The sequence below is a fragment of the Lathyrus oleraceus genome, chromosome 6 (assembly GCF_024323335.1).
Source record: "Lathyrus oleraceus cultivar Zhongwan6 chromosome 6, CAAS_Psat_ZW6_1.0, whole genome shotgun sequence".
Lineage (NCBI taxonomy): Eukaryota > Viridiplantae > Streptophyta > Magnoliopsida > Fabales > Fabaceae > Lathyrus > Lathyrus oleraceus.
This window is the reverse complement of record NC_066584.1, coordinates 517,140,531-517,159,293: the sequence shown is the minus strand read 5'-3', so window position 1 is coordinate 517,159,293 and position 18,763 is coordinate 517,140,531. Positions and strand designations below refer to the sequence as shown.

The 18,763-nt window shown below is 33.5% G+C and overlaps 2 protein-coding genes across 4 annotated transcripts; both read right to left on the bottom strand.

The window, feature by feature from the left end:
- Window positions 1-492: 492 nt before the first annotated feature.
- LOC127094426 (uncharacterized) lies at window positions 493-4,069 on the bottom strand. The gene is made up of 4 exons (XM_051033262.1): window positions 3,422-4,069; window positions 2,486-2,609; window positions 1,724-1,901; window positions 493-1,559 (listed from the first exon to the last, which is right to left on the bottom strand). The coding sequence occupies exons 1-4, from the start codon at window positions 4,008-4,010 to the stop codon at window positions 1,044-1,046; spliced, it is 1,407 nt and encodes a 468-aa protein (XP_050889219.1). The 5' UTR covers window positions 4,011-4,069; the 3' UTR covers window positions 493-1,043.
- Window positions 4,070-11,658: 7,589 nt separating this feature from the next.
- Window positions 11,659-15,090, bottom strand: LOC127092392 (PTI1-like tyrosine-protein kinase 3). 3 transcript variants are annotated; one of them, XM_051031254.1, is made up of 8 exons: window positions 14,922-15,090; window positions 14,378-14,561; window positions 14,023-14,276; window positions 13,788-13,914; window positions 13,438-13,711; window positions 12,425-12,557; window positions 12,236-12,322; window positions 11,659-12,147 (listed from the first exon to the last, which is right to left on the bottom strand). In XM_051031254.1, exons 2-8 carry the CDS (start codon window positions 14,469-14,471, stop codon window positions 12,025-12,027), a joined length of 1,092 nt encoding a protein of 363 aa, XP_050887211.1. In that variant the 5' UTR covers window positions 14,472-14,561; window positions 14,922-15,090; the 3' UTR covers window positions 11,659-12,024. The 3 variants fall into 3 exon arrangements, with proteins under 3 accessions (XP_050887211.1, XP_050887212.1, XP_050887210.1); XM_051031255.1 differs by having other exon boundaries at window positions 14,378-14,509; window positions 14,922-15,088; XM_051031253.1 differs by lacking the exon at window positions 14,922-15,090 and adding an exon at window positions 14,665-14,900.
- Window positions 15,091-18,763: the final 3,673 nt, after the last annotated feature.

Genomic DNA, 18,763 nt, shown 5'->3' with positions numbered 1-18,763 from the left:
AATTTCAAGCATCTTGCTTCTGCAAATAAACCTTTTCTGAGACCAGTATCAGACATAATAACATATCATCTCTCTTACTATTACTATCCATGCATAATTTGTTGCTCTACATCCCCATTCATCACAGAACTGTGATGATGAACCATATACCACCGTCCATTATGGAACTCAAAGACATTTGTTACATTGAACGGCCCTGTATCCATGTCAGCAAGATAGATATAATATGAGTAGAAATTTAGAATACAAATGTTAACAATGATTGTTCAATCCATTTCCGAAAAATGCAGCAATTTCATAAGTTTTAAGATATATTGTTTTATTTTTTTGTTCATAAGTAAACTAAAAGTTTAAAGACTAGTATAAAATTGTGCTATTTAAATCCTAGATAAAATCCACTTGTGTTGGGTTTATTTTGAAATGAGCTCAATTATTTTTAAAACCGAATAAACCGCATTATGAAACCGAACCGAACAAAACCGAAACCGAAAATAACCGAATTGCAAACCGGTCGGTTTTGGTTATGTTTTTTCCAACCGATGGTTAGGTCGGATTGGGAATTTGGGCCCGAAAACCGATCCAACCCAACCGATGTCCACCCCTACCACACCCAGAACCTAGAGACTATTTAAGGGCCTAATAATATTTCCTAATCCACGCCATTTTTAGTCATGTTTTCTCAATTTTTACATCTCAACCTATTCTTTTTTCCCCCCACATTTTAATACTAATCCTCTCTTTATATTACATTGGTCTAAAGATCATTCACATTATTTCTTCAATTTTTTTTCACATGAGGATTCTAATCCCTTATAGGTGTTATCCCAATAAATACATGAACACGTAATTTAGGGACCAAAAGTTAAATGTGTCACCCCATGTTGGTTGTCAAGTGTACTTGAATTGTAAAGCAATAATGACTTGGTTATAATATTAAGGCGTATATTAGAAATTCTTAGAACCATACATAACATTTTATGCATCGTCTGAAAAATTATAACCATCCCAATTCTAAAACATAAGAAGCCTTACAAGCTGGAAATTCAATTTTCAGATTGTCCAAAATATCTCCCCGAAATTGTAGCCAATATATTCAACATTACAACCTCATCATCCAGTTCAGCTTTTCCAGCACGAATGTTGGCACACTTTCGCAGTAGACTCCTGAGTGCAGCACAAGTGTCTGCATCTAGTGGAGTATCTACTGCTGCACATAGAGCAAAAAGCCACAAGCAATCAATTCTGGTGATGGTGTTTTCAGGTTCCAGCAGGCGAATTCGTTTCAGCAACATTGATACTCGGGCTACAGAGTCCATTCCTAGGATTGCAGAAAGCAGGGGAGGAGTGGGAATATTGCTGCAAGTTTGATCTATGGAAGTTTTCGATCCAGGATTCTCTAGAGGCATAATGCTATCCTCATTTTTGCCAGCCAAGATAGTAGGTTGATCAGCCTTAGCAATGCTCATGTTATTACAAAGTAGGATATCTCTGCTCATGACTCCAAAATCATTGCCAGACTGCATGGTGTTTGAACCTTCTTCAACAAGGCATGACAGATTCTGGAATAACAAATTAGGAAACAAGGGTCAGTCCTTAGTATATATGAGTCGACTATATGGTTAAGTTTGGTCATGAGATTCAGGGATAGAGCATTGATCCTTCCAAATGAGAAAATGAACGAAAACAAAAAGCAAAGACAAAGATAAGTTCTAAAACAACATACCGCTCTTAGTGCAGAAAATTCTGCAAGAAATGCATCCTCCCACTGTTTCAATGGCAACAGATGCTCAGGACACTTGGCAATATCAGGAATCTGTGGCATATAATGACTTTGTTCCTTTGTAAGTTTACTTCTATCAAGTTTGGATATCTTCACATTAGGAATTTGATGTGCCTCCCACCTAAGCAAGAAAAGAGTTTGAGATACATGTTGTTTCTCTTACTAGGTAGGCAACACTAAAGTTTCTTCTACTCGCCATCATTTAACAAATCAGAAACCTAGAACTAAACCAAAGTGGCTTTAACTTATTGGTAACCACTTCAAAAATACCAGTCTCCAATTCCATCCCAACAAAATAATTTCCCAACACTTAACCCACAAAGATCACAACCTAGACATATTTTGAACTATGATTAAAGGAATTTAAACATAACTTAAATAACCACCAACATTTGTGAGTGGAATCCCCACTTTTTTAAGAATAAAATTTGTGACAAGAATAATATATGCACAATGTAATGCCTATTGCAGGTTACCTCGCTCTCTGTCCCTCGCTTTTTATTTACAATTTCATGAAAGTGTGTCCACTACAGTTGTCATACTTGGTTGCATTTTGAATTTCAAGACTGACTAGAAGTTTGAAGCTACGCGGTTAGAATCAGTTGTAATGCACATTCTCAAAACCCTTAGTAAGGAGCTGGAGTGATCCACAACAATATTAAGAATCACTATTATATAAGGCACAAATGAAAGTTACAGCAATACCTGACACGCCTAAGATATTCCCATCCGTCTTCCGGTGGACCAGAATCAAAATCAGGTTCCCCGTCTACTTGAAAAGCCGGCCTCTGGATGCTAGCATAATCATCCTCACTATCAATGCACTCTTCTGAAATTGCACCTCAAAGCAATAACAAAACTTTCAGCATTTGTGTAGTATGAGTTTAAGAAGGAATAACAGTATAATTTAGCACATGCAAAATCAATAATAAAGGCAAAAATTGTACTCATTCAAACACAATGTATGTAGACAGGAAAATTGAACTCTTCATTGAAAAATCAAACAATATACAACACAGTATCCTCATTACTGTTTGACTCAACTAGTATTTCAACTTTACAATCAAGCCAAAAACACATGACTTTCCATATACAGCGACTTTATACAAGTAACCACGCAACTGAAAAATCAGTGCCTAAGTACAAAAACTAGAACATGGTCAACAAATTTTGCAGTTAGATCTTTTCAGGTTCCTTTTGCTCATTCTTCAAAGTTCAATGGACAAAGACATTCATATATCTGCATCTTCCATTAGCAGCACCCTCTCCTGTCCATCACAGAAATTGAAAACATCAACATGACACAATCTGAGCTAACAACCAGGAGACAATTAAACACGCAAAGTTACAAAAATCAGAACAATAAAGTCTGATTTAAGATTGGCTTCAACCATGACCTCTAAAGAATATGAAGAACAAGTATTTGAACAAACTTCACACACACAACCTCTAATAAGACGCAAAGAAGGATCGAGAAAAGCATTCTGTGTAAATTTCAGAAACACAAATCAATTCACCACAATTTACAGCACAAATAGTAAACATTATCACATATCAAAGATTCCTTATTTTTCTTCAGCCCAATTAACAAAACGATGCATGAAAAAGAATTGCAAGAAAAGAATGGAATAGAGTACTGACCAGCGAGAATGGGTTTCTTGTTGGGAACGAACGGAATAGGGTTGTTGGGAGCGGCAACCAAAGTATCATACTCGCCGGTGAAGGTGGATTGAAGAGCAGCGTATATCTTTTTCCAGAATTTGCGCTGCTGGGAGACATTCACAAATCTCAGAGTCTCCATTTCCTCTCGAGAGTATTTCCTCTCATTGTCACTGCTGCTACTGCTGCTACTGATGACGACGTTTCTTGCAACAAGATCCTCACTCTCATTGACAGTTACAGCTTTCTTGTGAATCTTCTTGGAAGCTCTTCTTCTTGATTGTTTTCCGATGTTCTTTGGAATGCTATCAAGTAAAGCGGTTTCGTCAATCACCTCAATTCCAAAACCTAAGCGATTAGGTTTGTGAACGGGTTTGGGAATCGGAGGTGGGATCAAAGCAGATTCGAGTTCTTCCAAGAGGCGTTTCTTCTTGTCTTCAAGTTTGTTGGGGTCCTGTTGATGAGAAACTGCAATCGGTTCGGTTACGGCGGCGGCGGCGGCGGCAAGAACGGGTTGTTCTTGCGAATTGAGATCGTTACAATCGGAAACGGAAACGGAAGGTTCAGCCATGGGTGTACGAAAGGTTCAAAATTTGTATGCTTTCTTTTACTTTCTAATAATCTGAAATGAATTCTAGTTCTGAAATGAGTTTTGATTCTCATTTTATAGCTCTAGATTCGGGTATAATGGGCTGGGCCGGGCCGGGGCGGGCTGGGTCGTAATACAAATACAAAGTTATTGGCCCATGGAAGTTCATCCAACTACACATATACACGTGGCATCCTTCTTCAATTTGAACCATGAGCAATTTTTAGTTGGCACAAACACAAATTTAAATGGTTTCAGCACACTCTCACAAATGGAAAAAAAAATGCATTGGTATTGGTTGACATCCGTATATAAGTCATGTTATACTGTTTTATAACAAGTCCTTAATTCTATAGTTATAGAGAATTCGTGTGTTTGAGAGTCCCTCATGATTCAATTTCAATAAACCCAAGATTATACCATGACTGCAATTTTTGAGAAATGCGATAGCAAAAACCTATGAGATCGCTTCTATAAGTGGATAACCAGCACGAAAACTATCTTTACATTAGATGGTTCGGTGTTTTGATGATCCCTACCTTATTGACTGTAACTTCTATATTTATTATCGCTATCCCTACGTTAAATGAAAAACAATTTAGTCAAATCATATGATACCTTTTAATTTATTTTGATGAGAATGTGCTTAAACCATATACTTATTTGGGATGGTGCCCAACTAAATATTCTTCTTAAACCATTTTTCTAACAATAACATTATATAGAGAATTTATTGTAGAAAAACATTATAGAAAAATGTTTAGAGGCACAATTTCAAATATATACTGTTTAAGCACGCACGTAAATAAATACTCAAATGTATTTATATCTTTAAAATGTATTAATCGTTACTTTTAAATCTCTTACAAACATTTTTGTTAGTAAATATGGCATTTTCTGTTAAATTTTTCAAAAAACATTAACTTATGCTCAGTTGGCATTCGAGTTGGTTTTATTTTAATATGACATATCTTTATTTTATTTTGATAGTGTCATTTCTCCGTCGATGCCACAAACTCTAATTTGCCTCTCAACAAGATAGTTACTTTTTTCAAATTCACGAACCCTAAATTCTATAGAAAAAAAGACAACTATCTAGATAACAAGAACGAAGTTGTAACACAAATCGTGGTAGACTCGATAGTATTCGACGTACACTTATATCACGGTCTCCTAACTATTCATCCATAATCAACATTATTTTTTAAAATCCCAAAATACAATGGTTCATTTCACCGTTCTAAATTTGTTTGTTTTATTGAATTGTGTTCCCTTCATTTTGTTTATTTTGATTGAGGCAAGGATCATATGTTTAAGTGTGTCATACACCATGAGGAGATTTAATGAGTTTACAAAGTCACATTAAAATGACATCGGGTGTGTTTGGGATTGTGATCTGAACTATTGATCCTACTTTGAAGTATTGAGTATTTTAAAGGACTTAGGGTATCCACATGTAGAGAGAACTTGTGGTTTTGTTAGGATATGGACATGAATGAGATGGTACTCTTGAAATATGATTTAGGTACCAATATGATGATAAATATTACACTTATGACTGAGATTGTGCATTTATATGTTATCCACCCACTATCATAACTTGAAATAATATAAGAGATTCTATTTTTACAAGAGTATAATATCATATGGCCCAATATGGCGGGGTTAGACTATGAAAGAGACTTTGTCTAAAATCCCACTAAGGTTGATTTTTGTAGAAAGTTTCAACTCTATTGAATGAAGTCAATTGTGATGGAGAGACCAATGTTTTGGAAAAAGATATGAAAAAAGAGAATCGTGAGGGATGGAGCATTGTTTTAGAAAAGGAAAACTATGATGGAGGGATTGTTGTTTTTGAAAAAGAGAACTCTGAGGGAGGGACCACTGATGTAGTAAAAAAAATACTAGATTGCAATCGTGATATAGATTCGAGGCTAGATTGTAATCTTTATATAGATTTGGGACTAGATTGTAATGCTAATGTTGTTACAAGTGATTAACATAATTTTATATACAACATATAATGCAAGGTTCCATGACATTATGTTGAGACATTTTGTCTCTATGAGATCAAAACAATAGCCAAATATGTTGAGCAAGACATCCCACACATTAAGGAACATCCTGCCTCAAAATCCAACCAACACAGAAGTAAATCTCGTGCCTGATTTGTTTTCTTTATTGTCCGATTATTTATGCACTTTTTGGAATGAGGAAAGATTTCTCAAAAGATAAGTTATTAAGACCAAATCATATTGATGGAGATTTAATTTATGAAATATTTCAAATCGAATTAAATTGGATTATTAAATTGCGCTATTGGGATTTACTTCAACCGTAAGTATTGTTCAAACCTCTAATGGACCATGCATATGGGTTCTTTTCTATTTAAGGAGAAGCTCTCCATGTAGAAGATTCATACCTTGAGACAACAAGCAAAGTTGTTTAGTATTTTGAGTCTTTGTGTTTTCTTTGTTAAGTTGTGAAAACTCTATTCGCTAGAATCATTCCTTTGTAAATGGATAAAGTTTATTTTAAGTTGTATTGAGTTTCATCATTCTTTCAACATTGTAATAATCCAAACACTTAAGAAAGTGATTGAGTGAAAGTGAGATAGGTCTCATATACATGGGGGGTCCTAAATAGAAATTCGCAGGTAGAATTAAGAAAAAAGACATTGAATTAGGAAGGTTTAATTAAGACTAATTTGTACTTTTACTATTATGAGTGAATTTCCTTTCTTGCGTTAACACCCTTCAGACGTAGGTGTATTTGCAGCAAATTGGATTATCAATCACTTGTGTCTATTTACTTTATTTGTAATTTATCTGTTATTGTATTAAACTTGTCATGCACATTATTTAGCATATTATATGTGACATCTTTCAAGAAAAGAACATAATTTTAATTGGCATCAGAACATGCACCCTGTTCTGGTTGAGTGAGCTCTATGAGATATATTCATTTTGTTCAAAATGGATAATGCTAAAGAATGAAGATCTGTAAATTGTCCACCTATCTTAGATTGCACAAACTATGATTATTGGAAAGTGCATATGATTGTCTTTCTCAAATCCGTGGAAAACAAAATTAGAAGGCGGTCATCAAAGGATGGACACCCTCAATCGTTACTGCACCAGATGGCACCCAGTCCCTAAAGCTAGAAAATAATTGTACCAAAGATGAAGATGAAGAATCTCATGGAAATTATTGTGCTCTCAGCACCATATTCAATGGATTTGACAAGAATGTTGTTTGTCTCATCAACACGTGTATCGTATGTCAAGACTCTAACTTCTCACCACCAAAATTGAGAACCTGGGAATGGAATAGGACGAAACCATTGTTGATTTCTATGTTAGCGTTTGTGACTTAAACAACTTCTCGTTTTCCCTTGTGAAAAAATGTCTGAAGAAAAGGTGGTCAGAAAGATTCTCAAATCTCTTCTAAAAAGGTTTAATATGAAGGTTACAACTATAGAAGAAACTCAATACATTAGCATCGTCAAATTGGATAAGCTCATTGGGTCGTTACTAACTTTTAAAATGGCCATAAATGATAAATCTGAAATTCAGTAGCGGTCACGCGAAAGCGGACGATACCTTAAAAACTAATTCTTTTTCTACGAGAAAATATTGTCTCATTTTAATTATAAGTAACGACTTTATGAGCGCTAACGGTTGATGAGAACCACATTTTGGTCTACCATTTTCTTATTAATTCAAAACAACTTATTTCCCTTTCTTTGCAAACAGAAACACTTATTCATCGCCTTAGATACACATAGTAACGATAGATAATGGTAGTTGCCATTGGACTCTATATGTTCGACACTTTTTATGTTATAACCGATATTTCCGTGCACTTGCGGACCTATCACTAGTCGAATCAAAGTTAGCATGAATAGTTTACACTTAAAGGCTTCGCAATATGGAAATAATTCAACCGTTCGTTGACGAGTTGCACATGCTCATATGGATCTCCCTTTCCATTGATTTCAGTATTCTTTTGTCCAAAATATGGGGGCACATAAGATGCTTCTACAGATTCTTTGGCGGATATTTTTCTACCTTGTCCTCTAGAGGAGCATGGCTTCCTCAATCTGCCTCGGAGCTCTGAGGATGAGTCATATCCTTCTTGATCCTTTGGTAATTCATCAATTTTAGAGCTTCATCTCTTCTTAACATGATCAACTCAAGGATGGATGTTTGGCTTCTTTTTGACAACTTTTTTTGCACAGTGTTCGTTCACGAAGGCACTTTGAGCCGACTTTCTTCAAGACGAAGCAACCTTTCTTCTATTGCATGCGAGTTTTGTTTCCGAACAATGTTGTACATGATGTTCAGTAATTCATTGGCGCCTTGTTTCCTGAGGTTAACTCGCAACAAGTGGAAACCAGAAAAGGCTTCTAGTTGTGAAGTTGGCGGCAGTATCAAAGGCCTAATAGGATGTACTTTAAGATATACAGTTATCAGAGGAGCTTGAAGCAGATATGGATGCAACTAAGTGTCCGCTACTTGGTTTGTAATGCTTCTAAGATGAGGTTGATTGATATTTCTTGACTGGCAGCGGTTTTGCATACTGCGGCAGAACAGGTAGCTCTAGATCCAGCCATTGCTGAAAAAGTATGGAAGCCAGGAATCTGGATATTCAGGAAATCAAAATTTATATGTTGCTTTATCATTTCAAATGTGATGGACCTCCGTGTTCAATTTTGAGAACTCTAGATCTGATAAACTAATGAGTTTTCAAATTGATGAATCAAGGAGCAAATATGCAATTGTGGAAATCGCGAGAATCATATGTCGATTCCCATAGACGGGGCCATTGATCCATTGTGAAACCATAAAAGGATGGTGAATATGTGGTTTATGGAGAATCGCGATGGATCTGAGCTTCCGATACGATGAAGTCGGGGTTGACCTGCAAGTTTAGCACTCCAAAGCTCAAGTCAGTATGTGAAAGAGAATAGTGAATGGAAATTGTTTGAAATTCTGTACTTGAAAATGACGCACTTTCCCTTTATATAATGGGGCGGTTATAACAACTTGTTATTTGTTATGCGTGTAATGCATGAAGCCGTTGGATGCATCTGGGACTTGAATCACATGTATCCTTCCATGTGGTAGTTCCTGTGTGTTGCGAATATTCTAGACAAATTATAACTTCTTTTGAGTGGTCTGTCGGTGACTATTATGGTCGGTCCTGAACATTATCCATAAGTTTCACCATCTTGGATCACTTCTTAACTATACATGCAAATAAATAGATCCATAAATTTAGTTTACTACAATGATTTTGAACAAATTGTAAATGTGTTACTCAAACCAAATGTATCTGAATCAATATTTACATTATGGTTTGAGGCAAATAAAATTTATGAACATGCTAAATTGTTAATCTATGGTGAATTTTTCTATAAAAAAATGTTAAAATGAGAGTCATATTATCTAAAGATGATGTTTTATATTAAAAAGGGACCAATATGTTACGATGACATTAAAAAAAATCGTTGATTTCCAACAGGGATGCATGTTTTGCAATGAGATTTTTGTAAGATAATCGATAATTTATTGAAGCAATAAAAGAGGAACATGTGTGGGATTCTGGATTTTTCTTGCAAAAGTTATTTATTAATATGTTGTTACCCGCATCAATTAATAGACCAGAGCATGTTTGGAGTAATTCATAAATGAACTTATCCAATGATATTTATTATTAACAACGTCAATTGTCAAAATATCTAGGTACTCTATTTATTAAAGTAGCGAGTATGATTAAATTGGTTCATCAAATTTGCATACCATTATTTTAACAATGTCATCTTTATGTATATACTTTAAACTGCTTTGTCTCCATTAGGACTAATACTGATAGATGAAGAAACAAAACAAATGACACTCATGACAATAAAATCATAATTACAAAATAATTAAAAAGTTTGAAGGAGTTCAATTCAATGTCATATCCAAAAGGCTTATGTGCTTAATCACCTAGGGAATAATTTGGTTTATGATGAGAGGTAATATGATGTGGTCGCTCAAAATCAACTATACCAAAAATTATTTGGCTCCCTTATAAGTAAATTATACATTTATTTTATTTTTGCAAACATAGCAATCCTTTGTAAATGTCTGATACTAACTATTGTATGACACATGCATTATGGTTTAGATGAACAATGAAATATCTTATTTGAAATCATGCAAGTTATTAAAAATCATTATGAGAGGTACTTTTTTTATATGATTATGGTGAAACTGGTAAAACGTTTATATGGAATACTTCGTCAGCTGCACTTCGTTCAAAAAGAGGCAAATAGTTTTAACAACTGTCTTAAATGGCATAATAAGTTTATTGTTGCAATAAGGACAAATGGCAACTCATTCTAAATTTAAAATTTTGATTCATACTATTGAAACTTCAATTTACAACCTAGACAAAATCTGAACTTGCAAGGCTTCTTAAACTAACAAAACTAATTAAATAGGATGAAACTCCTATGACACACAACTTTTTCTTTGAGGTACTTGATAAAAGTTTGAAAGATATATAAGTGAGAACAAGGTTGTGTCTACGAAGATATTTTGAGGAAATATAGTTATTTTTTGTGCTTATTTTAGATAAATTCTTCTAATTATACTAAGAGATAGTCAATCTGATATTGTTCATGTAACAATGAATGCTTCATATATTTAAGATCGTTGTAAGGTCCTAAGGCTTATAAAGTGGTTCAACAACATCCAACAACGAGATATAAAAAATATTCAGAATGGATACTAAACATTGATGATGGAACAATCTCAAAGCCAAATAATGGTTAAGTTGACATTACCACTCCATATGGGTTTTTGATTTCTAACTTTAGTGGCCTAGTTGAAACCATTGTTACAAGTACATATGCTAATATTATTAACACTACAAAGATTCTAATTATCTTCAAAATAGGACAATCTTAATTTCAATCATAGAGGTTGTAGATGATATAAATGATTACATCACAAAACTTATTTCAAGTTCTTCACTTCATATAGGCTTTTTAACTTCCAATATGTAAATATTACGGTTCTAAATGTGATTCATACTAACGAACTCTTTTGTCTTGAAGAAAAAGAAAGTGAATATCTAAATAGTGATTCAATTGACAGATATGAATCTACCGACTTTGATGCATGTGAGCACTTAACACCTGAATTATTGAATTGCCAGAAAACATTTGAACTCCCGCTGAATCAATCATGTGATTGAAACTTAAATTATATTGAGAACATCGTTTATATTCATAAAATATCTATGTCTCGTTCATAATCACCACGACCATTCAAATGGGTGAGGGGATAATTTTCAATTATTATTTCATTTGGTATGACAATTAACAAATCTTAAGATCAATCATTAAATAATATTGGATTATACTTGTAAAAAATGTGTTTAGTCAACAACTTTATGTTATAATTTTTAGAGTCAAAACTAGATAATGTCTTAAAATATTGATTCACGACAAAAATAAACATATTAGCCTACTACAACTCCTATTGTTTTCAAAGAAATTGGCATGACAGTAACAAAATTACAACATCAAACTATAACCCAGCAACAAATAATAGAAAAGAAAAGACAAACAAAAAGGTACAGCAACACACAGGTCTTTCAATCCAAGTATCAATTCAGTCAAGAAACATATAAAGAATATGGGGGGATTTGCCTTGAGTGACAAACAACATCTATCAAACAAATATCCAACCCAAACCCAAATCTAATGTTGCAGTATGGCTCTATAATCTTCTGCACAAAAGTGCAAAACCAGAAATACATGGAATTTAACAATGACAAAAACCAGCCAATCCAATCCTACACATTCAATCTCAAACAAAAAATAAAAATATATATATTATATATATTATTATTTGCAGTATTTGATAATATCTGACTCAAACTGTGCAGAAGATGCAGAAACCAAAGAATAGTTTTTTTTTTAAACTTTAAATCATCTGCTTCAAGTTTCTGGTGCAGGTGCGGGAGGAGCCTTCAGAAGTGGTTGGAGTGCTTTAACAACAATGCTCATATTAGGCCTGAACTCAGCTTCATACTGCACACACAGTGCTGCTACAGCTGCAAGCTGCATAGTCAACCATATTCATTGTTACAGCCAAGCTCAGAAAAGAAGATCCAATGTATTATGTAATCCTTAAAGTGAAAAGAGTTACCTTAGCAACTCCTTTAGGGGGATATTCTCCTTTCAGTTTTGGGTCAACGCATTGTTTCACTTTATCTTCACTTAATCTTGGGGTAGCCTACAAAAAATCTGTGTCATTGAAATGTCTACAGCAGGCAGCCACTGGTAAATAATTGAAACAGGGCAGTGATGAGGCACGAGTTTAAGAAGGTAAACTAACCCAAGTGACAAGACTCTGCTGTCCTCGAGGCATGGTATGATCAACGGGTTTTCTACCTGTAAGCAGCTCAAGAAGAACAACCCCAAAACTGTAGACATCACTTTTTTGAGTCAACTGTCCAGTCATGGCATATCTGCAAAGTTTGGCGACAAAACATAAGCTAAGAACCGACAAACAAAATTATATCTAACAAAGGCAAGTTGAGATGAGAAGCAAAAATTAATGAAAAACTCAGCAAGGAAAAGATACCAATTCAGTTTTCATAAGGTTCTAGTGAAATTGCATGCCTCCGTAACTGGATCATATAGCATATTACCAAAATGACATGAACCATTTTAATAGCAAATATTGGTAGTTGGTTGTTATTTTTGTCAGAAGAGTGGATTCCAAATCCTCATTTGCTCTTTGTAACAAAAACATACCAATTAACAGTCACTTATTTTTTTGCTAAACCGCTAATTAGGATTTTTGACCCTTAGTAGATACCACCATGGCTTAAGCCCTTTCTTTAGGTCTACTATGGGACTATCCCTCGAGTCGGCAACAAAGACATTTGGTTTTATTAACCAGGGTTGGACCACCTTGGGCGGCTCTAGAAATTGAACCCGGTTTCTTTTCCCGTGGGAGAGTCATGTGAGCCAACTCTCCCGACAATGGGTCAATGTCAACAGTCACTGCTTTATCATCAGTTATACAAGAAATATTACACATTTGAATTGAATTAACATGTATCATCAGCTAAACCACTGCTTTATCGCTTATTATATGACAATGATAGTATGATAAAAATAACTCAGTCAAATGCTATTTAATAGACCACAGCAATAAAACATGAACTGCAGCTGCATGTATGTAAAGAGATAACACACATAGGCAACACTAAACAGTCTAAAGCATTTCAGAAAAAACTTCAAAGGATACAAGATACATAGACTGTTATACAGATTAGCATATTTATGAACTCTAAAGAAAACATTACATGTAGATATATAAATTCAATGCTGGTAACTTACTCTGGAGCATGATACCCAAAGGTTCCTAATACACGGGTAGAATGAAGGCGTGCAGCCATGTCAGGGGCCTGATTAGAGAGGTTAAAATCAGCTATCTTAGCTCTGTAGTCTTCAAAGATAAGCACGTTGCTTGACCTGATATCCCTATGTATAATTGATGGTTGAACTTTCTCATGTAAATATTCTAATCCCCTTGCTGCATCAACTGCAATTCGAACTCGCTGCATCCAGTTAAGAGTTGGCCCAGGTTGTGCCCCTTGAACTCCCTTTCTACCTGTAATGGACGCCAAAATCATCAATGGAATTTCTTATATGATATATAAGTAAAGAAAAGATATGAAGCTACATACCGTGCAAAATATCATGAAGAGAGCCCATAGTAGCAAACTCGTATGCAAGTACACGAAGATTTCCTTCAACACAGTATCCATGCAATTCAACAAAATTTTCATTCTTCAATCTTGAGACCATGGAAACCTGATACAGAAAATACTCAATGAGAAAGAAAATAAACCAAATACAGGGACCAACACCACTCCCGTGAATAAATTAAAACAGTTTGTTTAGCTTATAATAGAAAAATGCCTGGGTGAGAAACTCGTTATTTGATTCAGGTTCAGTAGAAACATCAAGCTTTTTCACAGCCACAGCACTTCCATCGTTTAATGTTGCATAATACACCCTCCCGTACGAGCCTTCACCAATCAATGCCTTTGATCCAAAGTTGTCCGTTTTTTCCTTCAGCTCATCTAAGGATAATGCTGGAACTTCGATAGGTGGTGGTGCCTTTTGTGCTTCAGGTTTGGGAGGAGCCGACACTCTCGAACTTTTTGTGTTGCCTAAAGTACATAAAATATCAGGAAAGGGACAAATCCATCCATCTGATATGCAGAACTAAAATGAAATCTAAACATTCAATGGATTAAATTGAGGAACTGACCATCTCCATAACCCCTTGGGCTTTTCAGGTGTTCGTTTTCATTGGATGGATAAGACTCTTCGACCTGACAAGTGCAGCATAGCCAACGACGCATTCTCGTTCTCTTCCTCAAATATAAATCGTCTTTGTTATCTGAGTCCCCAACCCGAACAAAGTAATCAGGGGGAGGATGAGGAGCATGTGCCTGCATAACAAGACGCGTAAATTTAGAAACTCGTCAAACAGAAATCATACAATAAAAAAGGGATCAAGAAAGCAATTATGAATGAATGAATGAATGAATGTACCGAATGACGATGATGATGGTGAAAGTCAGAGCGGTCCATGAAAGGATGGAGTAAGACACGAATCCAAAAAAGAATAGTGGGAGATAGAAACAAAAAATCGGATTCGGTGAGAAATGAAGAACACCGGAAGAAGCCCAAAAAAAAGCAGAAGATGCAACAAATGGGGGAAAAAAGAAAGGGAAAAGAAAGAAAGAAATAATAGAAATGAGAAAGACCAAAATTAGAAGAAGCGAAAAAAGAGGTGAAAAAGAAATTACCTTGATTGATTGATTGAGCGAGCACACACACACGCTAGGGTTTGGTTTGTTGTTGAGTTTATGCTTTTTGAGAGAGAAAGAATGAATGAATGATAATAAGAGTGAAAGCCAGGTGGGTTTGTGCGTTGTGCTTTATTTCATACGGACAAGACAACAACCAACGCGGCCAACCCAATTAATTATTATTACTCCATAAATAAATATCACTTTTTTCTCGGATTATCATAATAAACATTTGGGGAATCAAAATTGTAATTCAGTCAATATATTATTAACTGTATGAAAATCAATTTTAAAAAAGGTGAAACATAGGAGTCCACTATGTTTATATTCATTTAGATTTTCTTTCAATACATAGAATATGACATGAAATTTAAGCAAATTCTATCTCAAATAACCATTGTGTCAAATTAAATATTAATTTTAGTATTGGAATATTAACAAATTTTTATTCAAATAACTTATTTTTTAAATAGATATTTAAAATAACATTCTTTTCTATTTATTTTAAAAGTAATCTATTTTTAAAATAAAAATAAAAGAGACGTTAATACAATTGACGTCTATGTACAACACATAACACATAAGAAGACCTTGATCCAATTGATGACAATGTACAAACGTAGAATAGAGAATGCACTTTCTCCTATATATTTATACACTATCACCAATTAAACGTCAACTAGTGTCTCTTTTATTTAAAATATTTTATAATTTAAAAATAGATTAATTTGATAAAAAATAGATTAATTTGACTATTTATTTAAAAAAAATGATTTATAGATAAAAATTACAATTGTTTTTATCCCTTCATGTAAAGATCTAAAAAAAATACGTATATATATAATAATTTCATTAAATCAGTTTATAACATAAATATGTTTATAAAAGCGCGAGTTTGAATTTTAAATATTTTATTTATTTATTATTAATAATAAAAATTTAATTATTAAATCATATATATATATATATATATATATATATATATATATATATATATATATATATAGATACATAAATAGAAAATAAAAATAGAATATAATAATATTTATTTATTTTTATTTTATCACATATCTTTTTTTGAATAAAAGGTCATTTTTCATTTGACTGGGTGAATAATTTATTTTGTTTTGTAAGATCTCATTAGAATAAATTTTTAATTTGATTTGTTATTTAGAAATATTCAAACACAATTTTAAACTATTTGAGTTTGTTTATTTGCATTATTTTAAAAAAATGAGAATATAAATTTATTTTATAGTTAATATATAAATAATTCATATAAAAATGTTATTAAAAAAGTGTTTATACTTTAAATTAAAAAATATCATTTATTTAAATAAAATTTACATCAATATTCAATGCTTTCTTTCAAAACTATCCATATTCAATGAAAAAAATTATTATTAAAATCTATGTAATAATTGTATTTTAAGTATAAAATTTAAAATCAATAAATTATTTTTATGTAAAAATTAATTTGTTTTTTTGCCGCATTGTAATTGTGAAATTTTTCAAACTTGATTAAAACTTTTATTATTAAATAATATATGTTAGTTGAGTGAAATAAATATAAATTATTATTCTACCAATCTCTTATAATAATATTTATTTGATTTTTTCTATTAATTAAACAAATTAAATTGTTACTTAGAATTTAATTACTAGTGATAATATTTATTTATATTCTTGTGTAATGTAAATAACTTTAAAAAAAACTTGATTATCATCTTTTGTTATGTTTACAAAAAAAGTCTGTTAGTGTCAGTTAGGATGGTTTTTAAAAATGTGATTATCATCTTTGGCCAACTATTTCGTTGGGACCTTTTCTCTATGCGTTGCCCGTTTCTATTCCTTTCCGGAGACTGCTTCCATTTTCTAATAACCTCCTCCCACTTTCTTAGGATCATGTATGTACCATTCATAAACTTACCAAAAAATATAATACTCGGTATTGAGAATTTCATAACTTCCTTACTCCCTATTTGTTATACTAGTAATAATTTTATCCTCTCTCATTTAAAGTTTTTTTGGTTTTTTTTTGTGATTTTTTTTAAATTACAAATTTGCCACTTTTTTTTAGTGGTTAGATTCATTTGAGGAGTGTACGTGGAGTTGATTAGGCAAGTGGGTGTTGACTGAATCTAAAAATTCATTGACACATGTACCAAATCTTTGACACCTCACGTGACCACTCATAATTGAGAATTTTACCATTACTTTCCGTCTTTCACATTTGCTCTAAATTAGAAGATGTCGTTGAAGTGTTGAAGAGCTTGTAGTGAAAACGACATTGAAGAGGTGATGATAGAGTTCGTGTTCTGGAAACGAAGCTTCATTCGAAGGTAAATTTTCTCGATCAAGTTTCTCATTTCTGTAGTTGATCATGTTCAGTGTGGTTTTCCATCACGGTGGAGAGTTTGTTAGGGAGAAAATAATGTTTTACAGGGGTGGGGTTCAAAGCACTGTCCATGAACAAAATATTGAAAAGTGGGGTTTATCTGAGGTGATGAATATCGTTCTTGACTGGGGTTATGAAAGAAACAAGTTTAGGGTATGGAGCAAACTTGAAGGTATAAGTGATTGTTATTTTGAAATTAACAATGACCATCGTGTTGTTGATATTGCTACTTATGTTGTTGGAAACTCCATTGAAGATCATTTGTATGTTGAACATAATGTGAAGGACATCAAGGTCAAAGTGGTTGAGCCTAAATGCATTGATGTTACTGTTAGGAATGAATCAAGTGATGAAGATGCAGATGAAAGTGATGATGATGCAAGGCATGTTAGGTTTGATGATAGTGAGGAGGATATAACAACTAGATTGAATGATGGATTTGAAGTTATTGAAGTCGACAGGCCCAAAGAAGGTTCAAACAGAGTTAACATAAATGGAAAGTCATGTAAGATTAAGATGTGTGGAAGTAAGTCACATATGAAGAAGAAATTAACCCCAAAGAAGAAGATGGCCGTGAAGGTGAAGGGGGCGTCACATGCTAAGAAATCAAAAGATGTTGCTGAAGAAAAAGATCATAAACCTAAGGATGATGGAGAAGACCAATATGTGAGTGATGAATTAGGTAGCTCATACCCAGATGCTTATGAAGATGAGAAGTTACCTAAATGTGAAAAGTTTAGGAAGAAACAACTTAGGAAAGACTATGAATTCAAGCTGGGAACGAAATTTAATTCATTGACTGATTTCAAAGATGCCATAATTGAATGGTCAGTATTAAATGGAAGGGGAAATTACATTTGTCAAGAATGAAAGTAACAAGGTAAGGATAGAATGTAAGGGCAGATGTAATTTTTTGGCTATATGCTCTAAAGTTGGTGGGTCTCAAACTTTTTAGATAAAAACATGGGTGGGATCCACAGTTGTGCTAGGGTTTTGAACAAAAGAAGTGACAAGTTCAAGTGGGTTGCAAAAGTTGTGGTTAATAAGATGCAAACATATGAGAACGTTAGAATTGCTGACATTATGCAAGACATGAGGAAGAATTACTCAGTTGGAATTACATGTGAAAGTTCCAACTAAGACTTGGTGTAAGCATGCTTTCAACTTTTATCCTAAGTGTGATGTATTAATGAACAATATTTCTGAATCATTTAATGCCACAATATTGGTTGAAAGGGATAAACCTATTCTAACCATGTATGAATGGATTAGAACCTACCTAATGAATACGATGTCAAACTCTACAAAACAATCTGGACAGTTGGGAACATACGATTATGCCAATACATAGGAAGAGACTAGATAAAGAGGTTTATACAAGTGGTCAATATATCTCAACATGGTCTATGAATGATGAATGAGAGGTAAAACATGTTTACAA